Here is a 13,805-nt window from a genome sequence, read left to right as displayed (position 1 = left end):
GGTAACAAATCTGGTTCTTCGCCGAGGTTGTCATTTTCACCATTTGTCATCTGAGATCAACTGGTAAACATCCATCGCCCTTTTCATGTGCTGTGATGTGATGTGCTTGGATATGATGAAATTAACAGGAAAAACACACTCCTAAATACATTACTACCACCTTCTCCCCGTGACGAGAGTACAGTGCTGTATATGTAATGCCATGATTGAACGAATCTATCAGAGTAATAAATTAGGCTAATGGTGTTTAACAATCATTAATAAACAACACAAATAACACTGGAACTAATAGCGTTTAATACGAGACCAGAAAGTGGGGTTAAAAAATGGTACCAACGAAAAACTGAGAATTCAATTCCAATGAGTATAAACGTCACCCCCGCCTAAACGATGTAACAGAGGTGAGTGGAGAGGCAAGACTTAATTATATCAGTAGTAGAGGGAGAACAAAAGAGCCAAATTCTCCACATAAATACAAAAATTAGTACAGTATTCATCCATGTTATTACGGAAAACAAACCCTTGGGGAAACGGGTTCTGTGTAGCACATAAATCCGTCTTTAACCAAAAATTTTTCCTTTTGTCTTTTTCCCAAGTCTTCCTTCCTCCTTCCAGCCTCCACCCAAACTTTGTTCTTACCGACCGTTGTCACCTTGCCCATCAAAACAAGGCTGTGTTGGGTATGACCTGTGGGAGACGCTGCCGGCGACACCTCCTGTCGTACCTCCGCCATCAATACGCTAAATTGGCCAGTTTTCAATTTGCGATCCAATATGGCAAGGTCCACCCAATGACACCCGCGACCGAGGGAAAGGGGACGCTCCTATATTTTCCAGGTTATTACACGAGTCAAATATGCACTAGAATGGCACTGTCGCTCGTTTAAAATCTTAATCCCAGCAGATCTGGAGGGATACACTCTCTGAATTGGACACGACCCGGAAAATCTAGTGGCGGCCTGACAAATTGGGGGAAGGGAGAGTAGGGGGAAGGGAGAGTAGGGGGAAGGGGGGGGGGGGGGGGGGGCAGGGATTAATAGTGTCAGTGATCGATGTCCCCCCCCCCACCATTAGTCTCACTGCTGCATACCCATCTGTGGCGGCCGCGTCTCCAACAACCACTGACTTAACCACAGGTAAACTCAACCACTGACTCAACCACAGGTAAACTCAACAACCACTGACTCAACCACAGGTAAACACAACAACCACTGACTCAACCACAGGTAAACTCAACAACTACTGACTCAACCACAGGTAAACTCAACAACCACTGACTCAACCACAGGTAAACTCAACAACCACAGGTAACCCACTCCACTGACCAACCACAGGTAAACTCAACAACCACTGAACCACAGGTAAGCTCAACAACCTGGTAAACCCAACCACAGGTAAGCTCAAACCACAGGTAAACAAACAACCACCGACTCAACCACAGGTAAACCCAACAACCACTGACTCAACCACAGGTAAGCCTCAACCACTGACTCAACAACCCACTGACTCAACCACGGGTAAGCACAACTACTGGTAAACTCAACAACCACTGACTCAACCACAGTAAACTCCAACAACCACTGACTCAACCACAGGTAAACACAACAACCACTGACCAACCAATATAACCCAACAACTACTGCTCAACCACAGGTAAACACAGCCACTGACTCAACCCACAGGTAAACTCACAACCACTGACTCCAGGGTAAACACAACAACCACTGACTCAACCACAGGCAAACCCCAACCACAGAAAACCACAATCAGGGTAAACTCAACAACCACTGACTCAACCACAGGTAAACTCAACAACCACTGACCAACCACAGGTAAAACACAACAACCACTGACTCAACCACAGGTAAACTCAACAATCACTGACTCAACCACAGGTAAAACACAACAACCACTGACTCAACCACAGGTAAATCCCCAACTAGGTAAACCTAACAACCACTCGCTCAACCACAGGTAAACTCAATGAACCACTGACTCAACCACAGTCAACTCAACAACCACTTTACCCAACCACAGGTAAACCAACCAAGGTAAACACAACAACCACTGACTCTAACCACAGGTAAACACAACAACCACTGACTCAGCCACAGTAAAAAACACAACAACCACTGACTCAACCACAGGTAAACACAACCACTGACTCAACCACAGGTAAACACAACAACCACTGACCTCCAAATCCACAGGTAAACTCAACAAACCACAGGTAAACACAACAACCACTGACTCAACCAGGTAAACAACAACCACTGACTCAACCAATAGTAAACACAACCACTGACTCAACCACAGGTAAACACAACAACCACTGACTCAACTAAAGGTAAATCAAACCACAGGTAAACACAACCACTGACTCAACCACAGGTAAACACACACAACCACTGACTCCAACCACAAGTAAACTCAACAACCACAGGTAAACCCAACAACCACTGGACTCAACCACAGGTAAACACAACCACCGTGGACTCAACCACAGGTAACCCAACAACCACTGACTCAACCACAGGTGAAACTCTAACAAATCACTGACTCAACCACGGGTAAACACAACAAACCACAGGTAAACACAACAACCACTGACTCAACCACAGGTGCACCCCAACCACAGGTAAACACAACAACCACTGACCAACCACAGGTAACCTCAACAACCACTCACTCAACCACAGGTAAACCTAACAACCACTGACTCAACCACAGGTAAACTCAACAACCACTGACCAACCACAGGTAAACCCACCACCGACTCACAACCACAGGCAAACTCAACAACCACTGACCAACCACAGGTCCAACAACAACCACTGACTTAACCACAGGTAAACTCAACAACCACTGACTCAACCACAGGTAAACTCAACAACCACTGACTCAACCACAGGTAAACTCAACAACCACTGACTCAACACGTAAACAATAGCCACAGACTAAATCACAGGTAAGCACAATAACCACTGACTCAAAAACAGGTGAACACAATAAACAATGACTCAACCACAGGTAAACACAACACTGACTCAACCACAGCAAACACAACCACAGGTAAAAACAACAACCACAGGTAATCACAATAACCGCCGACTCAACCACAGGTAAACACAATAACCACTGACTCAACCACAGGTAAACACAATAACCGCCGACTCAACAGGTAAATAATAACCAGACTCAACCACAGGTAAACATAATAACCACTGACTCAACCACAGGTAAACATAATAACCACTGACTCAACCACAGGTAATCACAATAACCGCCGACTCAACAGGTAAATAATAACCAGACTCAACCACAGGTAAACATAATAACCACTGACTCAACCACAGGTAAACATAATAACCACTGACTCAACCACAGGTAAACACAATAACCCGACTCAACAGGTAAATAATAACCAGACTCAACCACAGGTAAACATAATAACCACTGACTCAACCACAGGTAAACATAATAACCACTGACTCAACCACAGGTAATCACAATAACCGCCGACTCAACAGGTAAATAATAACCACTCAACCACAGGTAAACATAATAACCACTGACTCAGCCTCAGGTAAACACAATAACCACTGACTCAACCACAGGAAACATAACCACTGACTCAACCACAGGTAAACACAATAACCACTGACTCAACCACAGGTAAACATAATAACCACTGACTCAACCACAGGTAAAACACAATAACCGCCGACTCAACAGGTAAATAATAACCAGACTCAACCACAGGTAAACACAATAACCACTGACTCAGCCTCAGGTAAAGTCAATAACCACTGACTCAACCACAGGTAAACAACCACTGACTCAACAACAAGTAAATACAATAACCACTGACTCAACCACAAGTAAACACAACCACTGACTCAACAACAGGTAAGTAAATACAATAACCACTGACTCAACCACAAGTAAACACAACCACTGACTCAACAACAGGTAAGCACAACAACCACTGACTCAACAGGTAAATACTATAACCACTGACTCAACAGGTACACACAATAACCACTGACTCCACAGGTAAACACAATAACCACTGACTCAACAACAGGTAAACACAATAATCACTGACTCAACAACAGGTACACACAATAACTACTGACTCAACAACAGGTACACACAATAACCACTGACTCAACAACAGGTACACACAATAACCACTGACTCAACAACAGGTACACACAATAACCACTGACTCAACAACAGGTACACACAATAACCACTGACTCAACAACAGGTACACACAATAACCACTGACTCAACAACAGGTACACACAATAACACTGACTCAACAACAGGTACACACAATAACCACTGACTCAACAACAGGTACACACAATAACCACTGACTCAACAGCAGGTACACACAATAACCACTGACTCAACAACAGGTACACACAATAACCACTGACTCAACAACAGGTACACACAATAACCACTGACTCAACAACAGGTACACACAATAACCACTGACTCAACAACAGGTACACACAATAACCACTGACTCAACAGCAGGTACACACAATAACCACTGACTCAACAACAGGTACACACAATAACCACTGACTCAACAACAGGTACACACAATAACCATTAACTCAACAACAGGTACACATAATAAATACTGACTCAACAACAGGTACACATAATTAACACTGACTCAACGGGTACACACAATAACTACTGACTCAACAGGTACACATAATTAGCACTGACTCAACGACAGGTACACACAATAACCACTGACTCAACAGCAGGTACACACAATAACCACTGACTCAACAACAGGTACACACAATAACCATTGACTCAACACAGCAGGTAAACATAACTAGTGCACACACAAAACACTCACTACCTCAAGGAGCATGTTCTATATCATTTCCTCCGTGGCGCCTCACAGCAGAGGTTGTGCCGCTGATGGTTGACAGGTTCTCCGGGGACTTCAAAGATTAATTTTTGGTCTTATTTCTTAGACGGTTGGTTTTCTCGTGTCGTTTACGCCTGACGACCTCCAGTGTGAGCCCAAAAATTCATACGTCATCTAAGACAACAAATGTGTTCATCTGTACCACTGACGTACTCGAAAGAAAACGCGATCACTGCCATTAAATTCTTAAGACCGGTGAAAAAAAAAGGTGTTATTGTTGAAGCTATAACGACCCAGGTATCGCGCCACCTCCCGCCGCCCCTGTACCCCACCAAGTAATTTGGGCGTGGGCTCATCGCTATTCAACCACCCGTCTATTGATCCCAACCAACTGTGCCAAGTTAAAAAGGAAATAATTTAGTATGCCACCACCAACCAGCACCCGCCATCACCTGTCCTCACTCATCCCTTCCAGTTTCCGCTCCTCCTCCTCGACTGTCCTTCTTCCTCTACACTTGGCATCTATCAATACTTCTAGTCGTCCTCCTACAGGCAGGTCCCAACTCCTCCACTTCGATACATCCATATTCTACTGTTATTGTCCCCAATCCATCCCCTTTACCTTTTATCATCTCATCAGCTGCACTAAATTCAACTAACTCTTCCCTTGTCCACCTTGAACATTTCTAATTACAGCACCGACCCCTCCTCCTCCTCCTCCCCTTCGTCACTGTGAATCTCCACCTCATTATTCCTCCTCTTTTCTTCCTTCAGCCAAATGTTATCTCCGCCCCAAATAACACAATTCTTAAACATTACCTTATAAGAATCACCCGCTACGAACAAGCGACGGTCGATAACGTCGCTAATTATGGCACTTTCGCGATGACAAGACAAGAGGTGGCAACAGTTAATGGTAAATGACAGGTGCCACAATTAGACCAGTCAACGCGGGAGAGACAAAGCACACAAACGCGACACACCAACCACACACTGTGACGGTCCGCACTATGTACACGTTAGTGAAGAACTAAATATTAAACGAGGTTAAGATGACGGCAACAACAACTTTACCACCACCATACAAACGGGAATTATGGATAGGAAACAAAGCGTTTTACCAACGTTCGAACGCGAGTGGCGAAGGCCCAAAAACAATCCTTTTATCCTTCGAAATAAAACTAACGACCGATAACTCTCGCAGTTACAACATATCCAAGGTCTGTGCTTGTGAACAGAAAATACTCCTCGTGTTGTTTGTGTCGAGACTTGCTGTTTTATGAATCGGACTCAACTATCAAACGGCTAGCAGAGATCCCAAGCCAAGGCTAGCTGTGTGTACGGGTAGTTTTAATCCAAGTACAGACAACGTACGCTGTGCGTGTGTGTGTGTGTGTGTGTGTGAAAAGGGGGAGGCTGGACAAAGCAATCGGAGCGCAATGCGGTGGGGTGAACAGTGGAGTGTGAAGTGGTAAGATGTTTGGAGGTGGAATGACGGAATGACGGTGGAGGTGGACGGTGATGAGGTGGAGATGGAGGTGGAGTGATGAGGTGGACGGAGGTGGATGATGACGGATGGTGATGACGGAGGTGGAGGTGATGATGGGAGTGGACGGTGATGGACGGAGAGTGATGGAGGACGGGATGGAGGTGATGACGGAGGTGGGACGGATGATGACGGAGGTGGACGATGGATGGAGGATGGAGGACGGTGATGACGGAGGTGGACGGAGGTGATGATGGACGGTGGTGATTGGGATGATGGAGGTGGACGGTGATGAGGTGGACGGTGGTGATGGAGGTGGACGGTGATGGAGGATGGATGACGGAGGTGGTGGTGACGGAGGTGGACGGTGGATGACGGAGTGATGACGGATGGTGATGGGAGGGAGGTGGAGGACGGTGATGGAGGTGGACGGTGATGAGGAGGTGGTGGAGGTGGAGGTGAGGTGGAGGTGGATGGGATGACGGAGGTGGACGGTGATGATGACATGACGGAGGTGGTGGTGGACGGAGGTGGAGGTGGACGGTGATGACGGAGGGGGGAGTGGGGTGGATGATGTGGAGGATGGAGGGATGGTGATGACAGGGGTGGACGATGACGGAGGTGGACGGAGGTGGTGACGAGGTGACGGTGGATGGAGGTGGATGGTGATGACGGAGGTGGACGGTGGTGACGGAGGTGGACGGTGGTGATGGAGGTGGACGGTGATGACGGAGGTGGATGGAGATGGTGAGGGTGACAACGATGTGGGAGAGGAATGGTGATAAGGGAAACGGGACAGGTGATGGCAGAACTTGCGAAAGGGGTGGAACAGATAACGGCGAGGCTGATGGGGGAAAGGGGACACACACACACACACACACACGATGGTGGAATCCATGAGGGCCAGGATTGATATGGTGGAGGCTGAGGGAGAGGGTTGATGATGGAAGCTGTAATGTTAGGGGACAGTAGTGATAGAGATTGAGAAGGACTGCGGGGAAAGAGAGCACACTGGTGATGGTGGAAGCGAAGGAAGGGAGGATATATGGGGGAGGGATAATAATGTAGGGTGTTGCAGCGGGAGAGTGGAGGGTGGTGCGGAGCAGTGACTGGAAGGCAGTGTGCCGGGCCGGGACTGTGGTGGGTGTAGTGCAAGAGGCCACCACCAGGGGGCAGCAGCGGCTGGAGCAACAGGTGAGGCCAACAACGTTTGTCGCTAAATTTAGATACGTACACACCCACCATGCCCCCCCCCCTCCCCACCACTCCCCTCACGCCTACCTACCACGCCCAGTCGCCCCCCCCCCCTCTCTCTCTCTCTCGTTATATTACACTCGTACAGAACCGAGGATGGACTTCTACAGTAATGGTCCAGCTCCGGCAGGTGATATAAGCGGCCACTGCCACAACCCATCCATCGGCTCACAAATCTTCAGCACCTCCCGTCACCTTTACAATACAAAGGTACAGAACATTTTAAATGGATTGTAGGTTTGGATAAAAAGATTCATAATTACACGGAATCTTGAGGGGTTGAACTATGGTTTTGTTTTCCCCTTAATGGTGTTTTAGGGCATGGTAAGGATATTCATAATTACGATAAGGGGGTTGTATACTTACGCTGGTCAGAAAGCTCCAATCCAACCCCCGAACACACAATAATCTGAGACTCCTTTACCAGTTACTATAACTTACTGTATGAAGAGAGATGCAGCCACAAACACCCCGACAGATACACCACCATAGAAGCAAAAGAGAGAGAGGGATCGCTATGATGTTCCTCGTCTGACTTGGCGAAGTCGGACGCCCAATATATATTTTGGATGAAGCCAAACTTCAATCCTACATATCGCCCGCCACCCACACATTCCTACATTTTATTACCTGCAACGAGAATAATTACCTTTGCAGGTAATTACAGCTTTTCTCCGTAAAACCGGTTTGGATGACCCACACCAAATCCCGATGACAAAAATGCCATTTCAATGGCCGGTTAACACGTAATCTAATTAAGTGATGTAACACACAAATACTCACTTAACACACTAACAACAGAACAACGTTAACCATAATCCCACAAATTACTTATACGTATACAGCTGAACACGGGTGGCGGGAAAAATCAATAAAGGTAAACAAAGGACATAAAAAATTATGTGTTGCGCCAGTCGGGAGAATCTGAGTAAGTCGACGGGGCGAAGAGCACTCCCGTTTTCCCTGGTGGCCCGCCACTATAGCTGGGGAGGGGACGTGGACTGACAAGGAGGGGCTGCTTCTAATGACTCACTTGTAAATACATTTTCATTATTTACATTATGTTATGCCAAGAAAGGTAAATACAATTATCATTATTAGTTAAGTGTTAGTGCACATTCTTACTTCACCTTCTACTGTACTGTCATAAATATTAATTGAATTATTCACAGCAGCCGTAAATTACCTTTTTATTATAATTCTTTTGTCGCGCGCCCCTTTTCATGTTGGATTTATGTAACTCGGGTAACCTCGGCTATTCGTCCACTAACGAGAGCTCATTTATTTCAGCCGCGTGAAAGGCGCCGCCGGTCAACTATCTGATTCTGGTTATCTAAATGTAGTTAATAAAAAAATGCCCTTGTTAATTAATCTTTAATAGAAAATATAGACTCCATTACCATAACCTATTAAAGTATTCTTGTACCTTAAATGTTAAAACTGTCTACGTGCGGTAGTTCTTAACATCAACTACTTTACCAGACGTTCAAGAATATTTCACTCGTTTACCGTTAAAAATAAAATCCGTATTTGCAGTACCTTCACTACTACTGTTTGCATTACATTGGTTTCCCAAATATATTTAGTTTATTGTAATTACGGAGTCAATGATTGTTGCCAATCCTCATTATCATTAATCATAATTACTGTACTATAATTCACTCATTAATTTACTTAGTTTATTGTAGTTGACATCAAAGGCTATGCGGGGCACCCAGAACTTAAAAAATAAAAGTAACTTTACTAATATTGTTTGTATCCAAATTTAATCAATGACCATTAGTGAAAATAAATAAAATAGTAGTCTATCAACCCGTGTACGGGGACCCTCTCTGGGCTGAATAAATTATAAGTGGTGTCCCCATAGTGAGGGGGTTGAAATACTTTAACTTGTAACATAATGACATACAATACATATATCTTTTGTATTTTTTAAACTAGTCCCTTCTGGGCACTGTATCCGACCGTGCCCTTACATGTACTGTACACTCATGCTTGACGTACCTGCTTACTATCAGAGATGTTGGACAACCGCAAAATAACCTCTTCATTCTGACCTTGACTCAATTAAGAAGTTTAACTCGAGTAGTAAAATTTAAAAATGCTGAAACAGCACAAAGAACACTATTTGACTCCCACACATAAGAACGTCCACAGCTCGAGCCACCTACGTGCAGGGTTGTAATAACTCGTCTTGCTTAGTACTATTTATCCAAAATGAAACATGAACGCTTCACAACTTGTATTAATACCTTTAGTCTTGAGCAGCAATGATCATGGATATGAGTAAATTATGAAGTAACAAAGGAACTCAAAGGTGGCAAGTTTTGCAGAAGCACGAGAGACCATTAGAAAGTAATTATATAGCTTTTGGAAATTTCACAATTAAAATTTTTAGGGCAAAACATCGCTTTTAGGAAGAACAAGTACACGAGCTAGCTTTGAGGAAGTTATGGTAAAGTAGGTTCAAGGCACTAAAATAAAGTGTTGGTAATAAAAATAGTTCTTGGGTGGGATAAAATATTTTTTAAAAGATTAAAGTTAAAGGAATACAACGTTATTTGTGTGAGGTAGCTATTAAAAGCCCCGGTGTTGACAAATATACCGGCATCACCATTTTACATAACTTAATAAATATACGAAGCTGACAGTCAGTGTAACTGCTTCAGTCAACGGCTCACAGACGACCCCAGATTGTCAACACTGTTGTGGTATAATTGGCAAGGTCTCAATAAAACAGCACACTATCAACACTGCACTTGTATAATGAGCCAGTCAAGTCACTGCTTCAGTCAACAGCTCATAAAAAACCTTCATGCTCTGCCACTTGATATTTCACGATTATTCATTTATTAATATGGCAGGTATTAATGGTGAGCGGCAGCGTCCATCAGTTGACGGGTGCCTCCGTCCAAGGATGGTCAGGTGCGTCACCACAAACCTCGCTCGCCATTAATGGATTCCTCTAAAATTTCCAGAACTTAAATATAGCGTGGTGCTAACACCAGTAAGTAATGCACACTGTCTTTTTGGTGAGCACTACCCGGTCTGTATTCAATGAGGCTTAAAACTGTTTACAATATATTAATGAGAATTATGTTCAGTTGCCTATTAGCGTTCTTCCTGTTGAAAATTAAAGCCGGTATTTTAACAGCGTAATTTATAAAAAAAATGTGCCATTACAATAAGCTGTTGAATTTCGCTAAACCATTAAATATTACATTCAAGAAAAGAACACTTTAATGGTTGAACTGTGTGGTGGGGCAAAGCCTTACCTCTACTTGGAGCATCTCCTCGTCGTCGTCTTGGGGGAGGGTAGCGGGGGAGATGGGGCAAACAGGGGGGTTGTTGCTGAAGGGCCTCTTCATAATACAACAAGGACTTGGGGGCCGGAGGCACTAGGCCAACTCTTCTCAGCTGATACCAACTCTTACACAACACACTATTTTTACACGAGGGCTTACCTGCAAAAAAGGAAAACAAAATTAATAACAATTTAAAACAGGTATTAATTGAACCTAAATAACCAATATTAGTAGTCAATTAAAATAAATCGTAAACCTATGTACCTAAATAGAAACTAATACCAGCATAATCATTAAAAACAAGTAGTTAACACATATGTCTAGAGGCATTAAATTCAACGTTTAAATCATTAAAGGGAGCAGTAGGCGTGTGGGGAGTCCCGGTGGGTTAATGGCTGTGTTGGTGATGGACAAGCGCGACGGGGGAGACGCCACAATTTGTGGCGACGATGTGTGGTGACAGCCGTCATCACTCATACCGTCAGCGGCCCGTGAAGTAACCGCGGCCCCCTGTAATGCTCCCGTCACATTGCACCCCACACGCCAATAACAGGTCACCCGTTACACGATACAAACCACAACCATTACACACACACACGGTTCAGCTTACTCCCACTAAAGAATATTATATCGATATAAGTGAGCACAGCGGTAATTACTATCATGTGAACATCCCTCTGACCTCAACACTACAGTCCAAGGAGATAACCAAACCACTGCCTTAATGGTAACAATTAATCACACGGGTCTACCGATCGTTTAGCACAACTTATCTCGCACGCACATACTTTAAGGTGACCAACCGAAGAGGTCAAAAACATCCAGGTGGTATGAAGCAGACGTAGCTGTACCACACACTGTGGCTGGACAGTGAAGTAGATGTGTAAGGAATGGAGGAAGCCCCACCCATTGGGGAGACCCGCTTAATGTGGGGCTTCACCAGGTTAAGCTATCAACAACCCGCTTACCTATAAATATTATAACCGCATCTGAACATTCGCGCGGGCGTGTGCGGGTGACATGGAAAAACGTAACTCGAAATTCAGTTAGTAATTTATTTAAGATTCTATGAAAGAAACTGTAGCAATAAGAAAAACACATGAAAATGCGATAATTACTGTTAATTTAGGTAAGGACTGGAAACAAAACAAATGTAAGGAGGGAGAAAAAATAAAACTGGGAGAGGTGTGACCCATCCGCCGAGGTTTGTTCATTACCCCTGACACCCTGGATGATGGCGGCTAGCAGTGTTACATTCCCGTAATGAATTATCACCCTGTCCTGCTACAGTAACCTGGAAACGCAGTATTTCAGTCACCCAGCGTCAGTCAGTGATCCAGTAAGAGATGGTGTCCTTTACAGGAGGTCAAGTAATGACGGCCATCGGGTCTGGGGAAAATTGGGTGACTGGGTGACGTGGATGTGGTGATGGCTGCGACTGGTGCTGTCCAAGACAAGGGGGTAATAGGAACTGAAGGTGAGGCTAATAATGACCTCGCTGATGGCAATTGGGAAAAGGTTTGTTGCAGCTTACTTGTGTTGTACAAGGTAAAGTAGTTTCGGGTGAGAATGAATAGCGATGATAATGGTGTTAACTCAGGAATTTTCTTTTCATCGTACGTGTTTGTGTTGGTGTGATTTTTTGTTTAGATAGTTACGAATGTCCGTGAAGTGTACGCGTACTTGGGCATATTGTAATGTGTGTGTGTGTGTCAGTCAAGTTATGCGGTATACTTGCCCCTGTACATACCGGTATATACTATACGTGCAAGTAAGGGATATTAGGTCAAGACGTCAGTGTTTCTTCATCCACAAGGTTAGTCTAACCGGCCACATGCACCGTCGCCTCCCATATTTAGAAACTAGTCAGGCAGGGCTCTTGGTTTGCTAGCTTCTCGACGCTGCTGCTCTGGGACGTCAACCCCACATTATCATCAACATTTGGTCCCCCCTCAGCCCCGCTACAAAGGGCAACACAAACAAATCACACCGCAACACCAGCCACTAATTACCTGCATCATGAACCGTCTATATTAACTAACTCCTCGACTTTTCTACAATACAGCAATTAATAAAATAGGCCTATTTCATTATATCAACCTTATTGCATCACTTAATTTGCAGATAGTCATAAAGAACACAACGGGACCAGTCGGCCAGTATATTATGAGGCCAGAATTGGATGTAGTCGCAGCAGCTCTGGGTGTAGAAAGTGCACGTGGAGATTCCTCAAGTGTCAACTGAACCATGGTCAAGGTCATACACCCCTCTCCCCCCACAAGTGATACTGGCAAGTTGTCAGCGGACTATTCTGACCGTGTTTAACTTATTTTCACCGTTCTATAAATGCGAAGAGATTAACTGCCCCACACACAAATTCCCGATATACAGTACAAAACCTGATCAAACGAAGAACACTTATGAGGATGAAAGCATTTGTGCCTTCCCCACCTTCAATTTAAGGCACTACAACTTATTGTATTACAAACAAATGTTAGTAAAAGCACCAAGACCATCCTCATCTTGTTCCCAACACAAGGTTAATATAAATAGATTGACACAGATTACAATCGTTGTTGCCAGCCCAGCATCACATTAATAATAATAAATGTGCACAAGCCTTTGTTTCCCACAAGTCATTTCGGCAGTAGGCAAATCAACGTCCAACTAAACGCCAGTAGATAAACTAAATCTTCAATGTTTTGACCAGTCGACGACCCGGTGAGCCTTGAAGTGTGAAATATACTTAATCAGCTCCATTGTGACTCGCAATAAAATGTTCTACACTTATATGCAGACATAAAAAACAGAAAAGTGTAAGTGTTATGAGTAGAAAAGCCAGGAGGTGGCGGGCG

At 44.3% G+C, this 13,805-nt stretch overlaps 1 protein-coding gene across 7 annotated transcripts in view; it reads right to left on the bottom strand.

The window, feature by feature from the left end:
• The window catches only part of LOC121858281 (polypyrimidine tract-binding protein 1-like), a 161,719-nt gene that overhangs the window by 126,764 nt on the left and 21,150 nt on the right, over positions 1-13,805 (bottom strand). For all 7 annotated transcript variants that reach the window (XM_042354592.1, XM_042354591.1, XM_042354593.1 and 4 more), the window contains exon 2: positions 10,921-11,109. In XM_042354592.1, coding sequence (XP_042210526.1) covers positions 10,921-11,013 — 93 coding nt within the window. In that variant the 5' untranslated portion in view covers positions 11,014-11,109. The remainder of the gene's footprint in view (positions 1-10,920; positions 11,110-13,805) is intronic.

Source organism: Homarus americanus, unplaced genomic scaffold (genome assembly GCF_018991925.1).
Source record: "Homarus americanus isolate GMGI-L3 unplaced genomic scaffold, GMGI_Hamer_2.0 scaffold57980, whole genome shotgun sequence".
NCBI classification, from domain to species: domain Eukaryota; kingdom Metazoa; phylum Arthropoda; class Malacostraca; order Decapoda; family Nephropidae; genus Homarus; species Homarus americanus.
Note: the sequence above shows the minus strand (reverse complement) of the source record. Positions and strands in the feature narration are given on the sequence as shown.